General features: G+C 41.1%; 1 protein-coding gene across 1 annotated transcript; it reads right to left on the bottom strand.

Annotated features, from left to right (window-relative positions):
* Positions 1–3,728: 3,728 nt before the first annotated feature.
* larp6a (La ribonucleoprotein 6, translational regulator a) lies at positions 3,729–11,532 on the bottom strand. Its single transcript, XM_079496942.1, has 3 exons — positions 10,653–11,532; positions 6,479–6,677; positions 3,729–5,756 (listed from the first exon to the last, which is right to left on the bottom strand). The coding sequence occupies exons 1-3, from the start codon at positions 11,438–11,440 to the stop codon at positions 4,662–4,664; spliced, it is 2,082 nt and encodes a 693-aa protein (XP_079353068.1). The 5' UTR covers positions 11,441–11,532; the 3' UTR covers positions 3,729–4,661.
* Positions 11,533–21,139: the final 9,607 nt, after the last annotated feature.

Raw genomic sequence — 21,139 nt, 5'->3', positions numbered from 1 at the left:
CTCTTTTGTGTGTACTGTGGATGAACACTGTAAGAAATGGGGCCTGATTGTTAATTTATAAGGCTGGAGTGTTTGTCCATTGCTTCAGCTGTACATTATCCAACCATAAAGACACACCCCATTACTAGAAAATGTGGTTTTGTTGATCAGTGAAAGTAGTATGTATGTATCATCACATAGGCATCCCAATTACATTTCTCCACTTGAAATTCGGTTTTGTTTTTGTGAATTATAAAGTGAAAGGGTGCTGCTAATGATTAAGTCGGGAAGAGCTTGACTGACTGACTGAAACACATTTACTCTGATTAATTTCCTCTTAATGGTGAAGCTGCAAGTGCAACCATAGTACTGTACTGTATATGTACATAATAAAAACTGGGATTTATTTACTTCAAAATATTACACTACTCACTCAGACTATGTCTTCACATGGCAAACTCATATACCTTACGCATACTCCAGTTTTTAGGTGATGGTTGGGAAAACTAAAACATGATATCACTGAGCCGTGGTGATAAGCGACTGACTGCTCACCCCAGCATATCTCTCTTGTACGGTGGGCACACCGTCTCCATGTAGCTTTGTGTGTCTGTCTGTCTGTCTGTTTAGGCCCCTACATGTATGTATGTATGTCTGTCTTTTTAGGGTACCAACAGGTGACAAAGTGGCGTGGTGCGTGATGGGAAGCAGAGTTTTTAGTGTAACACCAATTTATTTTTCAGCACGAGTGTCTGTCTGTGCCAGAGTTCAGTACAGTTTAACAATTACAGTATAGTTCCACCACTCACTTCACACAGGTGTGATTTTCCTAACCGTTGCGGTGGTTAGGTTATCACCTAAAACTGGAGTATGCGTCCCACTTTACTGTATGCATAAATTAAAGTTCTCAGTCGTCATTTTCAGCCAGCATGTCTATGTTGTATGCTTTATGTAGAATAGCAGGAACAATATTTCTAAAACATAATTTTACATATTGAGTTAATTGTTTAGGAAACAACGCTAGTGTGGGAGGGCTCAAATCACACATTACTCTAGGACTTGGCCATGCAGAATGTTTCGTGAGATTTATTTTGCTTTAATCCATGTGTACAGTACAGTATGTCTTCACATAGCTTACTGTATGTGATCATTAAAATGCTGTTCTCAGAGCTGCACATGCCCAGGCGGATGCTATGCTCTCTTAAGTAGTGTTTTGATTCCTTTTCACATCATTCTGTTTGGTTTCATGGGTTGTTCATTACACCAACCTTATTGCTAATGGTTATACTTACTGTAGGATGCTGTTACTCGAGAATGTGCAGCGCAAATGTACACCTTGTTCTGCTGTAAAATGTATATTACCGTGTTTTTTTTTTTTTTTAAGTTTTGATTTGTCTTTTCTGCTTGGCCACTATGTAAATAAATTGTGAAATATCAGAGTTTTTACACTTTTATGTGATCAAAGTAGTAGGGTGTTAATTTACAACAAGTTAGAATATGGAGATAGGAGGTTTCTACCTGACAACAGCAATATACTTCTTGGTTGATATAATTCACAGCTATATTCTTAGCTGAGGCCACTTTCACAGGCGTGGGTTTTTCCACAGATGAAATATGGTCCATCGAAACTCGAAAGGACACGTTCTAACAGTAGTTGGTGTGAAAGTGAATCTATCTAATCCCTGATTCAGACCTCTGTTACATAATGTGGGAGGGGTGGGGAGGAGGTACATGAAATAACTTCCACTATGGACAGTGTTTGGGCTTGTGTCAACAGTTAGAATGGGTTGTTCTTGCAGCAGCTGCGAAACATTTACTCCTCCCCAGATTCTAGTTCCTCAAATTTGACACCGCCCATACACTTGAGAGCCATGTAAAGAGAGCCGCAACAATAATTTAAAGCAATGGCAGCCACCAGGTCATCACATTTGTGATGCACTTAACTCTGAGGGCAACAGATTATTTTAAACGCTAACTTTAAATAAAAATGGTATGGTGTTGAAAGTTGGAACAGCTAAACCTCCCCCAACATTCAGTTGAGCATTTTTGTGTTGTCAGGAGTGGAAAAAGTACACCCTGGGAAACTCCCTATAAACAAATACAAGGATACTTATCTCATCATTTAATATACATTTAATTGAACCTTTTACAGTATACTCCCAGAGCATTGCAAATACATCTGATTTTAAAAACGAGACATTTACCACGTTCATTTAAAGGCCAATATTGTACAAAGTACTGGCAATACAGTGTACATACAACAAACAGCACCCTGTGATGTCATCACTGTGCAGTTCCATTCAGGGTAATACCTTTTCCAAAATTCTACATTGTTTCCATAAGTTATATGAAAAAACAGCTTTTGTCTTTAGATATGGACTTAGATATGTAAATAAATTAAAGGTTGTCCCTTATTTGTTGCCCTGAGGTGTACAGGTACATGGATCACATGACAAGCATATTGGAATTCCAAATCTACATGGATCTCTGACCCAAACCGAACAGCCTACACCCATAGACTGCATTGCAAACAGTCATGCCATGTTGATGAATTGAATAACTAGGACCACAATGGAAACAAGTCCCCAGGACTGTAAGCTTTAATGTCCTACTCTACCACTTACTCGGTTTTCTGACTAAAGTATTCAATAAAAGAAAAAGGCATTTTGAGCAGATTTACTGACCCAAATGTCAGACAAAGTTGAGATGTTTTCAGCACCAGACGAAACTCTACATTCTGGGCTGTGTGTAACCCACTGGACTCCTGAAATGTATTAAACAATCGAATCTGGCATCGTCAGAGTTCCCCGTCAGTCAAGGGCGCCTGGCATTATTATCCAATGTTCCTGCTCGGCCCTAGATGTAACAAGAACCATTATAGTCTCATTACCTGGGAGAAATCCAACCTCATTACTGGACTTGGTTACATTGTTAGTATAATTATGAAGGCTATCCATTATTGTTCATATTACAGGAATAATGGCTGTAATGTGCTAAAGGTGATCAGAAATGAGGGTGAGACTCCGAGGTGAGCCAACCCAATGTTGCGTTTTATTCACTTCATGAGAAAAGAGAACAAGACAATTATTCCAGTATAGTGTAAGCCCAATTAGTCCCATCAGTGTCACTGATCACACAAAACATGCTTCAGCCCCATCCTTTGGGAAATATAGTACAAATACCTTAACAGCTTTAGGCACTCCTGTGCGTCTTACATTATGGTCAATTACAGTATAGGCCTATAGCAAAAACATGTCAATACATTTAAGTGCAATCTCCCCCAAAAAAAAAAAAATGTAAGATGCATTGCACCATGTTCCATTTTGCATGCAACTGTGATACCTGAAGCAGCAAAGGCACACATTTAGATGAAGTTGATGCTTTTACAATTGGTATTCTGGATCTCCACTACAGTGAGTCACTCATCTAAATATATACAAACACATACTTCACTTTCTGCTGAGATACAACAGAGCTAAACATCTATTCTCCTAGATCTCCAAAACCTCCCATCTGTGCAGCCAGTCTCAGATGGGTTAGCTGCTAGAGCATCATACTGGAATACAGCCAATTCCACTCTCCAAGACTGGAATTAATTCAGTATGCGTTTTGGCACACTACATAAAACCTCCATGGGCCATACTGGCTTAGCCCTAGTTTTAAAAATGAAATGGTTTGAGAAAAAGAAAACGAAAAGTGACCTACAGAATTGCTAGAAAAGTCAATCAATCAAGCATAGTCAAGCCAAATGCAATTTAAGTAATTTATTTAAGAAATGCACTGTACAATACCCCATCTTAGGGGTAAAGGCAAGAGAGCATCTAAATTACTGACATTCCCCAAACATCCCAACCAGCTTTGTCATACTGACAAAAAACAGAGATAAGCCAACCCAGACCTACCTGCCAAACAGCCTAATATTTCATAGAGACTGGAGCGAACCCCTCTCACCTCCTTTGGAAGCTTAAGTTAAGTAACCATCAAGGCATTATGAAAAGAAATAAAAGGCAAACAAAATACAAAAAATTAAAATACATATAATAAAATGTCCATGAAAGATAACCGATCAAACTGTACGGCAGGGCTCAGTTTAAATAGCATGTAAAAGTGATAATCACAGTAGACAAATACATAAAGGCATATGGTATTGGTGATACCTCGATATCAACACCATTGCGCCCATGCCACTTTTCACACAATTTACATATTTATACATCATCCACAGACAACGTTGTGAGCCTTTAAGCACATACTTGCGGACAGAGCAGACACAAACAAAGAAAATATCTGATGTGGGAATTCTTCTCCACCCCACAGACTATATGGGAAAGGGAGCAATGGAGGTGACATGGTCCATTTCTATGGCGCCTGAGAAACAATAAAACTAGAATCTCTTTTTGAAAAGTATTTTTCCCTTGAATCAATATGAAGTTACAACTTAAATCTTCATTTGCAAATCAAAAAGATGTCACCATGTTAAACAAAAAAAAGTCATATAAAAATATAAATATATATATTTTTAACAAAAGAGACTAAACTAATCGCAACAAAAATATCTACACGTCATTCAAATATGGGGGAGGGGGTTGCGTTTTGTGTCCAGGAACTGGGTCATAATCTTCACTGTACTGTTTATATTGGAGGGTATATAAGGGAAAATGAGTCATAAGTGCTCTAATGCATCAAGTCTGAGTAGCTGCAGTCTTTCCCCGCTCGCCTATGGCGATGCAGTGGAAGCCACGGGTGCCATCAGGGCCTCGTGGCAGCCTCATGACCCCGAGCGGCAGACCATCTGCAGTCTGGATCTTTCTACCCAGCATGGGGCTGCCCACTGGACTGCTCTCTTGGGATGCCACCTGCCGACGGCGTTGAACCCAGGGGCTCCCTGAAGGGGTCAGGCTGCTATCTGAGGAGTAGTCTGCCCAGCGGCGCCCAGCCTCAGGGCTCAGCCTGCCCTCGCTGGCCAGCGGAGACTTATGGGGGAGAGGGGATTTGCGCTGGGGGCCAGGGCTGGCACGTGGGCTAGACCAGGGACTGTTTCGTGGGGACACAACAGGGCTGAGGTGGTTGATGCCTGCGGTGGTGGGGCTGAGCTTGTTACAGGAGCGTGACTTGCGGGCCAGACTGGGGGATGTGGGGTTGCTCTCGGTGTCTGAGGAGCTGCAGGCCGAATCCTCACCATGGTACTGGAGCTCTCGAACTCTGCTATTGAGCGAACGGCTTTTGCGCATACCTCCCTCCTCGCGTGGTGGTCTTTCTTTGGGGACCTTCTTCTTCGGTGGCTTGGTTCCAATCAGGACCACCCTCAGCCCCAGGGAGCCGGCCCCTCCGTCCTCGCTACCCACAGCATCGTTCGCCTTGACCGCCGCTTCCACCTCCTCAAACTCAACGATGGCACATTCCTCCGTGATCAGCTGGGAGTATCGACTGCTCAGCCTCTTCAGGTCAGCCGGAAGATCTTTCCCAGGCTTCAGGACCCGGACTGAGGAAATGGCACCGTACGTACCGAATGCCTGCAGCAACAGCTTCATCAGCTGCTCCTGCTGTGTCGCTCCCTCTCCACCGCCAGTCTCCCCACAATCTCTCTCAAGAGCCGCCAGTTCTGGCCAGCTCTGCAGGTCACTCAGTAGCAGCATGCGGCTAGGCAGAGATTCGCTGGCGAAGACGGGCACCATTGACCTGCGCCGTACCTTACGGCCCTCATCGTTGAGCTCAAGTACTGTTGAGTGTCTCAGGGCGTAAGCGGTTGTTCTCCAATCACGGGTCAAGTGTTTCACCTGCAAGGAGGAGAAAATATAATATTGTGTTAAGGTATAAAAAAAAAAAAGATATACAATAAGCTACTCTGTACAACAAAGTTAACCAAATGCCCCATATGTATTTTATGTAAGATTGTCAGAAGGGAAATTCACCAGAATTTACAGCTTCCCCTATAGCATCCTCCGTCATACTTCCTGAATCAGTAAGAGCACTGATATCATTATGATAAAAATGTGACTCATGACAAGGCAACAATATCCTGGCTTCATTGCATCAGCCAATAATGAATCACTGCTTTTTGGGGGGCACTGATGGTTATCATGAATACACCAAGTAAAGCTGTTTGAATAATGTTTAACTAAATGATTTAAGTAGTGTGTGTGTGTGTGTGTGTGTGTGTGTGTGTGGGGAACAGAATTTAACAAAACAAAAAGACATGCCGTCATTTGTACGAGAATTGCACTGCCGCAAACAGCAAGCCAAACTAGAAGCTCATCAACAATTTTCTAATTCAAGTTATGTACAGGCTGTACATAATGAAATAGACCTATCAATATCAAGTGTCCATGGAATTCAGGCTAGACATAATTACATACTTTATACATATTCATCATGCTAGTCTTTGATTAGCATCAATGTTTTTTTTTTAAATAATATTAATATGATATACTGCAACATGTCATGTCCTTCACAACTCTTTTTTGAGCAAGAGGCTCTGGAGATCAACTTAACACGTTACCTTTTTGAAAGAAGTGAGAAGCTTCACGCTGACAAAGCCCATTTTGTTGCGTCTGACATGTTTTAGCAGGAAGGCGTCGTGTTCCAGGTTCTCATCAGACAGGTAGTACTCGATCTGGGCTACCAGTTTGTGGATCAGGTCTGGGTCCGGGGGCTGCCAACTCTCCTCCTCCAGCTCACCTCCACTGGTGCCAGCTCCACTGTTTGAGAGAGGAAATATTTACTTTGCATCTTAGTAGTTCAAAGGTAGGTAGCTTGTTTTCTCCAGGCTGTAAAGAATTTTACAGATATTGCACAAGATGAATTGTACATCTTAACATTTGGAGGTGATGGACATCAATATTGTCTAGTATGTAATCGATAAACCAGAAAAAAGATCTTGAAAATCTTCAATGATGGTCAGTTTTATGATATCTGCGTCAGACTGTGTTTCTAACATACTTCCAAGTTCTCCCCAAGAGATCATGTAAATTAAAGCATAACAGCACCACCTAGAATATTGTCTCGACTCCTATTGCCTCTTCAATTACTGACTGATCCAGAATTTCATCATTGCATTCCGCTACAAAACACTGTAGAATAAAGTTTGTCAAAACAGCATTAGCCTGCGTTTCATCTAAATATATAGACTACTACATACACAGCAGGTATCTTCTTGAACACGAGGCAGCAGAAACTTAACTGGTTTATAGCTGGGGTCGCACTTGGAAAGATTCGGCTTTTGGCGTGGTTATTGAATTTTGGCGTGGTGTTAGGTATGGGTATAATGATTTCAAAAAGCTGTGCAAACGTATTGGGAGCGCCCCCTAGTGGTCTGTTAACACAGACTCAAATATTAGACACTTATACGTAACGTATGGTTGAAAACCAAAATAATTGATAGAGATTTTACAATGGATTCTGTTACTATTGGGTGTGCTAAATAACATACTAAAATCTTAGAAAAAACGAACAACCAGAAATGCATCGTTTTCAAGATGGAGTCCACGGTGGCTAAAATGAGCTAAAATGCCTATAAACTGGGATTTAATATGTAAAAAATCATAACAATTATGCACTTGGTAACTACTTTTTGAATTTTGGCATGGTGTTAGGTATGGGCATAAGGTTTTCAAAAACCCTTGCAAACTAATTTGGCTCACCCCCTAGTGGTCGGTTTGCAATGAAACCACTATTAGATGTCAGTATATGGTTGAAACCCCAAATAATTGATGAGAAGAGATTTTTCAATGGATTATGTTACTAGTGGGTGTGCTAAATAACATACTAAATTATTACGAAAAACAAACATCTAGAAAGGCATCGTTTTCAAGATGGCGTCCACGATGGAGCTGCCGGGAGCTTAAAATGCCTATGGTTTCATTGCAAACAGCCCACTAGGGGGCGTGCCCAATGTGTTTGCACAGCTTTTTGAAAACCTTATACCCATACCTAACACCACACCAAAATTTAAAAACTAGTCACCAAAAGCCAAATTGTGGTGATTTTTTACGAGTCCGCCCCCAGCTATTAGTCAGGAATTGTATTATGAAGCAGCCTCACCCCTGCACATACTGGACACAAAGGCTGTCACCACTGTTATTCTGTCTTCAGACAGTCATCTCCTTGACATTTTTCCTTTGTGACATTGTGACAGGCTGTTGTCAACAGCCGTGCGAGTCACCAAACATGCCTCTGTGGCCACTGGCCAGAGCCTCCGCCCCGCCACACTGTCCTGTAACTCCTGTTAAGACCTCTCCATCTGAGAGGCTGCAGCAGACAGAGCCACGGTTCTCCTAGTAGGGCTGTCATGACGACATTTTACTTGAAGATGAATTGTCACACAAACAATTGCAGCCATTTAACAATACAATAGTGTTTTTGTAATTGAACACTGGAACACAAATTTAAAAATATATAATTTGTTTGGCTTTAAGGCTTCATAAATAAACAAAATCCCCAGGGCAGATATGACAAATAATATACAAAGAAATGCTGACATCAAAGGTCCTACAACATGAAATTGAACTTTCCCATTTTGTGTGTTATTATGACTCAAAGATGTGGAAGGGGAGTAGCTGCGATGAGGGTGTGGCGGAGAAAATAATTTGCATACACAGCGCCACCACATCAGGACATTGTGGTACTGCAGCTAAAACTGCTTTAGAAACCAGCTAGAAATGGACTGGACAGGTTATATAAGAGTGGTTATTTAGGCTCAAATCATTAGAAAATAGAAATACGTTTGAGGGACATAAACAATGATATTAAATATTAAGTTTTAAAATGCATGTTTATTAAATAACTTTATACCCTCAGCTGATCTACAAGCTCACAATGCATCACAAGCTTGTTTTTTTAAGCTGCCATTTCCACTATTCTTTTACAAGATTTTCAAATATGACACTTTCTTTCTACATGGAAATGATAGATAATGCTCAATAATTGCTGTTCTCAGATAATTACGATTGGGCGATTATGCGTGACAGACAGGCCTAGGCACCGTCTCCCACACATAGGAGAGGACACCCCCCGTCCCCGTCCCCCCGTCCCCCCCAATAATAAAACTGCCCTATTAACTGCCCACCTCATCTGGGAGGATTTTGTTCAGTAGTGCATAGAAAGACTTGTGGTGGCCAATCCTTTGAAGTTACTCAGGTAAGGACTGTGTGGGAACAGAGGGTGTGAATGACATTCTGTGGATGACTCATCACCTCCCACAACCACCCACTCTCTTCTTTCCTCCTAGTCCAACCCCTGCTACTAAACACTACCAGTAAGTACCATAGCATATCTCCTGCTACTAAACACCCCCAGAAAGTAGCCCAACTCATGCTGACCACCACCACCACCACAGGTGTGATAAATCCACTATCTTTGCCAAGAGCTCAGATTAAAGCCAGAGACTGGCATTACAATTCAAAAAATACCCACACAAAGCATTAAAATTAAAATAAATTATAGTAATTGGCTCCATAATCTGTTTCTCGACAACAGCAGCATGCTGTCAGGGTTAACCAAGGTCAAAATGCATCCTGTGTGAAAGAAGAATGGTTCAAATTTAGAACCATTGGCTTGTAGGCTACAGTACATGTTACAAACTACAGATATAAAAAAGGGACATAAATATATATTTTTGGCAATACATGGCCTGCTCAGTAGTAGGCATCAAATAAAGGACAGTAAACAATACAAGAGTTTTCTGTAACATATTTCATACGTGCTGTAGACCCCTGACCCCTATGAGACTGTAAATCTGAGAAGTTACATGATTTGAAACCCCAACGAATGCGTATGGGTCCATTTGTAGTGTTAAATACACACTGGAGGATTCCATAGTGTAGATTGGGGTCCCCAGAGAAGTGTCCATGAACCATGGCCTACTCACACATATCAAACTGGGGGTCCTTGAAATCGATTTGAGGAATCACTGCAACAGAGCAGAGTGCAACTGAGGACACACACACACACACACACACACACACACACACACACACACACACACACACACACACACACACACACACACACACACACACACACACACACACACACACACACACACACACACACACACACACACACACACGATGGCTAGTTGGCTACAATAGAAAGCGGTGTGATTCCCCACCTCTGCTCTGGCCACTTATTTTCAGTACATTTCACAACACAGTGAAGCAGATGGGCTAACATATAGGGCACAGAGGACAGGAATAGCCCAGGATGACGCAGGGGAATTAGATTAGAGTAATGTGAAGGTGCCATCCTTCATCTCATCTTCTGCTCTCTCCCCAGGTGTCTGGAGTTTACGACGTCACTGTTGATGCCTACAGGTGGTTACACACACTTCCATTCTGTCAAAAATAAATAACTAAAAATAGAAAACCAAGCAACCAACGTATCCATCTAATTCAGAGTGTACAAATGGAACCAAATTAAATTGACTTTTTTGTACACTACCAGACTTAAAGTCTAAAAGTCTATCCCCGTTTGGAAGGGTGAGGTTACAAACAGGGCCAGTAAAGTCGGTGCCGATGCAAACTATGAAACTAATAACCATAGATAGATAGATATCCTACTTTATTAATCCCGAAGGAAATTTGGTCCTTGACAGTAGGAAGACGTTATCTTTCCGAGGCGTTTGTAAAAGTCAAGAGCGACCTGTGATTTTAAAATAAAAGCTGCATGTAGTGTACCTGGACTTGTCATGCCTTCCCTGGTCGTCTTCGCTACAGCTGCCGCCACCCAGGAAATCAATATTATTAGACGATAACACGTCTTCTGGCTCTTCATCCTCCGCCGCCTGAATAGCCACAGTGATCTTCACGGTGCCCATCACGTCCTGCAGGTGCTGGTCCACCACGGCGATCACCTGCTCCTCGCTTCCCGGTGGTGGCGGCTCCGGCGGTGAGGAGGGTCCTCCTACCGGGCTCAGGAACTCCGCGGCCGCCGCGCTCATGTTGTTCCTCCACTGCAAATAGGAAGAAGTGAACGCGCTCTCGTCCTCCTCCGCTTCCTCCTCGATTAAAACGGCGCTCCCTCCTCCCTGGATGCCTTTATTATTATTTGTATTATTGTTATTATTGTCAATCGTGGTGGTACCAACGGGAACGAGGGGACAGCAGCGGGCACATAAGCCTCGACGCTTCGCACACCAGCGGCGATGAAGGGTCCAGGGAGCTCCGAGGACACGCTCCACAGCCTCCCAGACACCCCAGACTGTACCCCACGGCGTCGGGGAGCCCTGAGGTGCAGCAGCCAGCGAAACGCAGCCAGCACTAGCAGCAGGAACTGTTGAGATGGAGGTTGTTACTTCCTCATATGTAAGAGGCTTTCTGTCTTTGAAACGAGCTCTGGGATTGGGCCATGATGGCGTCTCCCCCCCGCACTCACTCCCAACCCACCAGCAAAATGTGACAGAAAGCCAGGGGGCAGGCAGCAGGAAACCGAGGCAGCGCATGAACGCGTTCACCAAAGCGTGCATTTCTTTATTTCCTTTATTTCCATCTGAGAAAGAGAGTAGGCCTATGGCTTCTCTCTCGGACCTCGTTTCACGTGTAACATGTGTCTAAATAGGGGAGTATATGTATGTATGCCTGCAAATCAACGTGCGGCGTTCTAATTGGGAAATGGCTGTGACAAGGCACGACCCCTTTTCTAACACCACTAATTGGATAACAAGCTTGTGGCTTTTATACCGCTGTCGCTCCAGTCTCCACGATACCTCTTCTCATAATAATTGAGGACAGTGTGCACAGTGCACGCACAAGTTGCAAAACATTAGCAGTTCAGAAAATACAAATAATTGTGGCCATTCATGATATCATCAGTTCATTGAGTGCACCACATTTACTACAAATCGTTATGAACCTGTACGTCATCCACACTGCTGTTGACTTCCCCCTCCCTCCCCAGTAGGCAGTAGGCTATACCCATAGAGTATATGCTATACCCCGTGTGAGATAAGTTTACTCCTCCCTGTTGGCAAGAGAAGCTCACAGCTGGTGGACAGTCTGACTCATCCCCTGCACCACACGATGCCATGCAGCACTATTGATTTACACACTTTATAGCTTCCCAGCTGTTAAATCTGAAAATGTAAATGGTATGGTATTGGTGTATCCTATCTTATTATTCTTTCCCACTCTGTTCTTTTCTAGCTCCTGTGAATAGTTAACCCTTTTTTATTATTATTATTTATTTATTTATTTATTTATTTTACACATGCTGGGCAATCTAATGATGGACACCCCAGCATCCATATTGTGGGGAAAGCTTTAGCTGAAAAAAGAATCGATCGACAAGCTCAGAATGTATCCGGCTGCAAAGCGTTGTGAGCTTTTCGATCAGCTGTTTTCAGGAATGCTTTCCCTACAATAACAGAAAACAAAAAAGACAATAGTAGGCCTATTATAGCATAGATAGAGCGCTGAGGGACTCCTCTCAACCATATGGGGTGTTTAAGTGGTTAAGCAAACACAGAAGCTATACAAAATTTGTATAGCTTCTGTGTTTGCTTAACCACTTAAACACCCCATATGGTGTCGCTGTGTGTAATGTTCTTAATCTCATTCCCATCTCTCCTCAGGTAGATTGTTTTCCTGTGTGTTTCAACACCTGGTTCAGTCAATTCAATTCAATTCAATTCAAAGGGCTTTATTGGCATGAGAAAACATACGTTTACATTGCCAAAGCAGAAAGCACAATACAACAATACAGCAATACAATCAAAACAAAAAATATGTACATTTGAACGTCAGAATCGAATAGATCAATTTCTATATTGTACCAAGATCACTGGATGCAGGTATAGTGCAGGAATATACACAATGATTAGTCTTTAGGGTGGTTGTGTTCCGTTTGATATCCTACTCCTATCACAGCAACTCACGAATCTTGCTGCTGTGTTTGCACATTGTTGTACTTCGCCCAGCAGATATGGGAGTTTTTTGTCATTGGTCATGTTTTCAAAATCTCCGTGTGTGGTTGTAATCTGTGGGAAGTATGTGTCTCTGATTTCTTGGTACAATGGACAGATGGTTAGGAAGTGTAGCTCGGTTTCCACTTCATTTTGTGTTCAGTGGGTGCATAGTCTGTCTTCTCTCGGGATACAGGTCTGCCTATGACGGCCTTTCTCGATCGCAAGACTGTGCTCACTGAGTCTGTACCTAGTTAGGATTTTTCTTTGTTTTGGGTCGGTCACGGTGCTCAGGTATTCTCTGTTTAGGGCCAGATAGCATTCTAGTTTACTCTGCTTTTGTGTTGCTTCTTTCCAATGTGTCAGGTAGTTTTCCTTTTGCTGTTTTATAATTTGGTTTAGTCCAATGGGTTTTCTATCTCGTGGCTCTGTTTGTGTTTGTGCCCGGAGTTCCAGGGCCAGCTGGCTGAGGGGGCATCTCTCTAGAGTTTCGCTGTGTGTGAGTGCCTTGTTATGGAGTGCATCTAGGTCGCTTTCTTTTAGGTGGTTGTAGAACTTAAGTGCTCTCTTTTTTATTTTGATTATGAGTGGGTATCGTCCTAATTCTGCCCTGCATGCATTATTTGGTGTTTTTCGCTGGGTACGGAGAATGGATTTGCAGAATTCTGTGTGTAGGGTCTCGGTTTGGTGTTCCCATTTTTCAAGGTCATGGTTTGCTAATGGTCCCCAGATCTCACAACCATAGAGGGAAATTGGTTCTATCACAGAGTCCAGTATTTTAAGCCAGGTTTTTATTGGGATGTCTATTTTTATGTTTCTTTTGATAGCATAGAATGCCCTTCTTGCCTTGTCTCTCAGGTCCTTTACAGCTTGGTTGTAGTTTCCTGTGCTGCTGATGTTTAGGCCAAGGTAGGTATAGTTTTTTGTTTGTTCTAGTGGGATTGTATTTAGGAAAAATGTATGGTTTTGGCTGCTGGATCTTTTTTGAAATATCATGATTTTAGTCTTAGTTAGGTTCACTGTCAGGGCCCATGTCTGGGAGAATTTGTGTAGGAGATCAAGTTGCTGCTGTAGTCCTTCCTTGGTTGGAGACAGCAGCAGCAGGTCGTCTGCGAAAAGTAAGCATTTGATTTCTGTGTTTGCCAAGGGGATGCCTGGAGCTGTAGACTGTTCTAACGTTTTTGCTAATTCGTTGATACATATGTTGAAGAGTGTTGGACTCAGGCTGCATCCCTGTCTAACTCCTCGGTTTTGGGGGGAAAAGTCTGTGTGCTGTGTTTAAACACTGTCCCCTGCCCTGCATACATGTATAAAGCACTTGTTAATGGCACCATCCCACTCAGGCACGTGCAGAGGGGGGGAGGGGGCTTGGGCACTTGCCCTTTTGCCTCAAAGTACCCTTTTCTTGACAAACATCTGTGGCCCTTTTCATTTTGACTAATGAGAACGTATTGCTTATTTTACTGTCCAATGACATGGGCCAAGTTATTGTGGAACATCTTTCTCCATTAGCATAATACATCCAATGTATTATGCTGGGACCCCCACAAAAAGACCACCCCAAAAATTGTGCGCACACACAGATCTATGTGCCCTTTTGTGGGCTGAGTTTGAGCACCTGCCCCCTCAGTGCTCTCTGCACGGCCCACTGGCAGGATATTAATACCCCTTTGTCTTTATTTGTGTAGATTTTCTGGGATGGTAATTATAATAGAGGCCACTAGAGCATACAATCTTCAATTATTAGCCAGCACTTGTGTAGCACTTGTGATCTGCTCTCCATCATTATGCAAAACATGAGTCAGACGCAGTGGTGGCTCCTGGCAAATCTTTCAGGGAGGGTGGATTTTGCGATTATACACAGACAGCCAGTCACAGCTTTTTACATGGTTTTATTTTTGAGTGGTGCAACCCAGTGTTGTAGTGCTACTTAGGTGAGTGCATGCATGTGCGCAATGCACGCAGACACACTATTAAAACATGCATACGTGTATAGCCTTTAAAAACAGGTTTTAAAATGCTTAATCGTATACATAAAATGCTATACACTCCAATGTATGTATGTATCTGTATGTATGTTGTGGCGACTGATACACTGATAACTCAGGAGCGGAGAGTCAGGTTTGCCCATTCACTAGGCCAGGGCATTTATTGAACATAAATTCAGATATCAGAAATTAACTTGTCTTTCTTTCAGGGGAATACAGTCAAAGGTGAGGTTTCAACACAAAGTTCATTTCCAGGGTCATAATGAGGATCTTCGTCACTGGACGTCACAGGTGAGTTTGGATTACTTTCACAGAGGATTCGGGTAAGTATTCCTGCAAGGGATTCCACAGGTGAGTATAGGAGGTATAGGTACAGGTTTAGCTTAGGCCTAGCATAGCTCAGTTCTTCCTCCTCACAGGAGGGGTATCAACGGGTCAACTCAAACATGTGGATAAAGGCCAATAGATGCCCTCAGAACGGGGTTTCAGAGTGATAAGTAGGTCTACTCCTTCGGTGTACGTTGTGTACTGGGGCCGTATTTCTACTCCTTTTCCATATCCGTGTACTCTGGTCGCTTTCCTTCCATTTCCATAAGCCGATAGTCACTTCTTATTTAGCCGGTCTAATGCACGCGCTTGTCAGCCAAGGAGCGCGTGCCCGGTATGTTGCCTGTGAGTGTGATACAGAGAGGATGCGCTCGTCAGTATAAGGATTTCATAATATAACAGAATGGTATTTGAAATAGTGGTGAATCGCTTACCGCCCAATGCTGTTGCCCTCAGCCTCACCTTGTCTCTGCATGGAGAGTGGATCTGTTAGTGAGGCAGAGAGTCCTTCCTGTTATACTGCTGCGCTCAGGTGCGCTGATAAATGCAGGTGCGCCTAGTTGTCTGAGTTGATGATGTGGGAGATATCTGCCGTCAATCACCTGACCAAAAGGGCGGTGGCTTATAGTTGCTCTCTGCCTCACTCTCTCTCCAGAGCGGCACTTGCATGTTGGGCGGTAATTAACCATTGAGACACCCCAATGTATGTATGTATGTATGTATGTATGTATGTATGTATGTATGTATGTATGTATGTATGTATGTATGTATGTATGTATGTATGTATGTATGTATGTATGTATGTATGTGTGGGTCAGTGACGTGACACCCCTAAAAAAGTGTTTTTTAAAAACCTTTAAATAACAGGAATAAAAATGATTTACTTTTGTTCTACTCACTCTCATCTTTATGGAAACATATTTAGTTTTTAGATATTTTATTGGAATCAGAATTTATTCAGCATTTTGTTGTACTTGTGCCTAAAATCATCATATGGTGTGACATGACAATAATTGTTTATAAAATGAAAATGGAGTACACCATGGAGTACTCACTTTATCAAAGTCCTTTATCATAACTAACCTGTAATCCACTATAGTTTTGTGAACATTTATTAAATCTGTATATTATTTTCGTAATCAACACTCAATGTGAGGCCCATGTTGTCGGTCTTTCAACATATTTTGTATTTATTGTGACAAAACTTTCTCTAAAATTACACAAATATTTGTGACTCTTCCTGATACTATTTGCTATGTAATCCATTAACATTAATGGTTTCATCATTAATAAAGGTATGATTTTTTCACTATTTGGAACGTCACACCAAATGATTTAGTGTCACACCGTATGATCATATCTTCATTTTTCTAAGCAAACTGTGTTTTAACCTACCTATTAGTGAGTACTGAACTTTACAGATTGATTAAACAATTACTCAGGAAAAACAGCAACAGGAAAATTGCTTTAACATTGAATAACATGCAATGACTGAATAAAACAAAATTAAACACATTTTATTGTGGATAGTTGCAGATTTTAGGTGAAGCTGTTTAAAACAAATGTTTAAATGGACAAAAGAAACATGGGTCTTTGTTATTTATTGTTATATCAGTAGGAAAATACAGTTTGCATCATATGGTGTGACAAAAACGTCATATGGCGTGACAGGCAGACAGTCACACCATTATGATATAGTGTCACACCATATTATGTTTTCTGCACTTAACATAACCTTGAGGCTACTAGCTACACATTAGCATGCTAACAACATGCTAGCTATAACAAAGCAACATAGATTTACATGTAATTATGACCAAAAAATCTAATAACTTTAGCTTTTTTAATGAAAAAGGTGTCACACCCACAGACACTCGGATGAGTCGCATTGGTCAGCGTTCCAACAAGATCGTATTTCATGGAAATGTTAAAATGATAATTCACCACAGACACCTGTCATGCTATTGTAATGCAAGTGCTGAGCAGCCTTACTGAAGAAGGACCTCTCTATCCCAATGGGTGTCCAAACAATTGCCTGTTGAAATTTCCCAAAATGGTGTCACACAATATGATTTTGGTTTGGGGGACAAAATCGTTTTGATCAGAAATGACTGAAAACATTATGCTTGGACTTTGAAAAGATTAGGCTCACAAATAGACATCTATATTATATTTATGGAATTTTTAAAAGAATTTTAGCATTTTTTCCCCTTAGTTTTATTCAAGTTCCTACTTTGAGAAACAGGGCCAGGACAGTCGCACCATATGAGTTTTGCTATGTTTGGTTGAAAATTCTGAAGAAATGAGGAAGGAAATGTTTTAATCTTGAGTATGTTCACATGAAGCATAATGTCCTGCACAATATTCAGAAGGTTTTTGACAAATATATTTTTTATTTATACGTGTTTGACACTGAGGACAGCAAAGGACAGCATGTCACGTCACCCACCCACGTATGTATGTATGTATGTATGTATGTATGTATGTATGTATGTATGTATGTATGTATGTATGTATGTATGTATGTATGTATGTATGTATGTATGTATGTATGTATGTATGTATGTATGTATGTATGTATGTATTTGGTTAAAATGGGTAAGGTTTTAAAAAAGGCAAAAGCATGCTCTGTTGCACTGGCCTAAAAGTGGGTCCTCTAAAACGGCTTCAACTTCTGAGAATGTGTGTTTGGTTCATTAGCCACCAGATGGCATACCTTATAAGTATGTATGTATGTCTGTCTGTATGTCTGTATGTATTTAAAAGGGGGGCTTTTTTGTAAAATCCCAGCCTACAATACCTTAATATATTTAAAATCCAAAGTAAGGTTACCAGTGAAGGGCAACCTGCCTATTCACTGGGGACTATGCAAGGCAGAGGCGTCCACCCCCCTGAGTCCAAGTTAGACTAGACCGCATACCTAATGTATGTATGTATGTATGTATGTATGTATGTATGTATGTATGTATGTATGTATGTATGTATGTATGTATGTGGTACCAACAGGTGACAAAGTGGCGCTGTTGAGCTTCACACTGTGCACAGGTGCATGATGGGAAGCTGAGTTTTTTGCACCACTCACTTCAGACGTGTCTGATTTTTCTTTCTAACATGGGGTGGGGGGTGGGGGCGGGCATATAGACGAGACGTCACTGGTCAGACGATATATTAATAGACCTTAAGTTTTAACATTTTGAAGAGGCTTCAGACTGCTGGAGTGCCCCAAAACAAATTACGTTGACAAATGAGTGTTTCTGCATGTCTCATTTCACATTCTATGTTCTTAAAGGTGCTATAGACAATATCCAGCCTCTAGAATCAGTGCCACCACAGCACCTCTGTTACATAAGGCTCCTTATTTCCTTGAGTCACGAGTAGGCCTAGTCACAGTACTCTTGCAGTTTGCACCGTAATGCAGTCCCTGTCTCCAAGCATTTCTTTAGGGAAAAAAGTACATTCCCCAAATGAAAAGGTTAGCAACATATAGGTAATATAAATAATATTCAATCATAACTGGGAGATACTTTTATTTTGTGTACTGTTTTAAATTCTGTGGATGTAATGTATCATTCTTTTTGCGTCAATTTTTTTTATCAATATCACCTCTAAACCTTATAAATATTTTGTACACCTCATGTGCCAAAAATAGCCAACCTAGCCTACAAGGACACAACTCGTAGCATAAATTAAGCATTATGCTCAAATCTACATGGAGCTGTTTCTTGGTATGCCTGTCACTGTCACAACTGTTTCTTGGTATGCCTGTCACTGTCACAACTGACAATGCACTCCCAGACACCGCCTGGGGTTTATGAATAGATTGTGACAGGCACCAGTGTGTGGGAAGTGTCTTTGGTAAACCAAGGATGGTGTTCTCTCAAAAAGCACTTGGTTCTTCAGCCAGTTGGATGTCTGGATTTATACATTTTTTACAGTGTGCTAAATAATGTTGTTTGGTTACCTGTTTTCCTTTTTTTTTGTACTGTTCTTTCGTATACAGTAGTGTTTATGACATCTGCTTTACACACAGAAGCTCCTGGGTTAAAGCTCTAGTAGTAGAACTTATATTTTAGCGTTAACCTCATGGTGATTGCATAGGCTGGAATAGCCTGTAACTACCAGGTCACAGCTTCTCTCCCTGTCAGTGTTATTAAAGCTGCGCTATGTAACTTTCCTCTTCTACTTGGATTTGAACCCGGTTTCCTGCACAAGTGCTGAAGTTTTATTTTCATTGAGCTAATATTTGAGCCTATCTGCTTGCTTGGGGGATAAATTTAATCTTGACCATTTGTGTCAGATCCTGGGTCTAGGTTATCTGGGAATCTGGGAACCCATCTGCAAAAATAAATACAACATTTGTTTGAGACATGACCCCAATTGTTATATAAGTTATATTGCATTAACATAGTATGTACTCTACCCCATACAGATCGGACAAATTTACATTTTATTCTTAAAAGAAAATTACATAGTGCCGCTTTAAGCAAGACGCAGGCTAAATCCTAATTTATACTTGGTAGCAGTGTTGTCAAGTAACTTAAGTAATATATTACTTTCAGTAATATTATTACTTTTTTCCAGTAATATGTAACTTAACTAGTTACTTTCACATTTTGAGTAATAATATTACATTTACTTTTTTCCAAAAGTAATATTACTATTTTCACGAGCCTTGGTGGAACTGTGGGTTTGAGTGTTTATTTATAATGGTAGACTGGGTTGGGGTGGAGTTGCTTTGCAGACTGCTGATCCGCTCTAGATCTAGACTCTAGAGCGGATACGGAAACGATGCACACTCGTCGGTACGTATGTGTGAAGTATCGGATGCAGAAGGGCGAGCCTTAAACCGTCCGGAACACGGAACAACAACCTAAACTAGTGTGTGTAACTCGTTAGACTGCACTGTTAGAGAGAAGAGACAAACTAACCATGGAGGAGGTGGAGGAGACAGAGACACCGGTACAACAAAGCGTTATAACATTCAATACTTGGAAGCATTCGCGTTATTTTGAGTATGTCCGCGATCAAGACGAGATGAACATTATTGTCCGCTGCAAGTTGTGCATAGGGAAGAAGCTATATTCCACGTCGAAAAAATCTACTTCAAATATGTGTACACTATACAGTACACTTTTTAGAGTTAAATAAACACTGCAGAATAGGGGAGGGGGACTGCTAATGTTGAAAATGCAAAGTAAGACTTTTGGGGACAAAATATGCAATTACTGGGGGCGAGAGAAAAAAGTAAAGTAAAGTAATAAGTAACTAGTTACTTTTCTCAGGGAGTATAGTGTAACTTTATTACTTTTTTTAAAAAGTAATAAGTAGTATATTACTGTTTAAGTAATATTTTGACAACACTGATTGGTAGTACGAAGTCCCTTGCCAACAAAAACTACACTTTGTAGCTTGAAAATCAGTTCTTTCAAGCAAACACGCAATAAAGTATAAAATTAAGCTTGAAGGTGGTCTAAGTGATGGGTTTTAGTTAAAAAAAAGGTTTTGTTAAAATGTTAAAGCTCTATATTCAGCGAGTAATCAATAGTGTTATGTATTTAATGTACAGGCCGGGTTTCCCCATCTCTCCAGCTAATGAACACATTTTCAGGTCGTGATACCAATTTTATCCAGAGAGAGAACTCAAAATATATTCATCAGCTTCAGTTTAATAGTGTGCCATGTTTCATTTTTGTATGCTTTTTTTAACTTCCAATTCCACCTGTATCGTTTATGAGTTTAGATGAAATTGGTATCCCACTCCCAATATGAAAATGTATTTTATGAGCTGAAGAGATGAGGAGGCCCCTGTAACTGAGTATTTCTATTGGAATGGCTACTACTGGACTAGAGTAGCTTTCACTAGCTTATAAAACTGTATTATTGTTATTAATGTTAATAATGAGACTTTATCATAACTGAAAGTGCAATGATTAGAAATTTGATCTTGTAT

Source organism: Electrona antarctica (assembly GCF_951216825.1).
Source record: "Electrona antarctica genome assembly, chromosome: 3".
NCBI lineage: Eukaryota > Metazoa > Chordata > Actinopteri > Myctophiformes > Myctophidae > Electrona > Electrona antarctica.
This window is presented reverse-complemented; position numbering and strand designations above follow the sequence as displayed.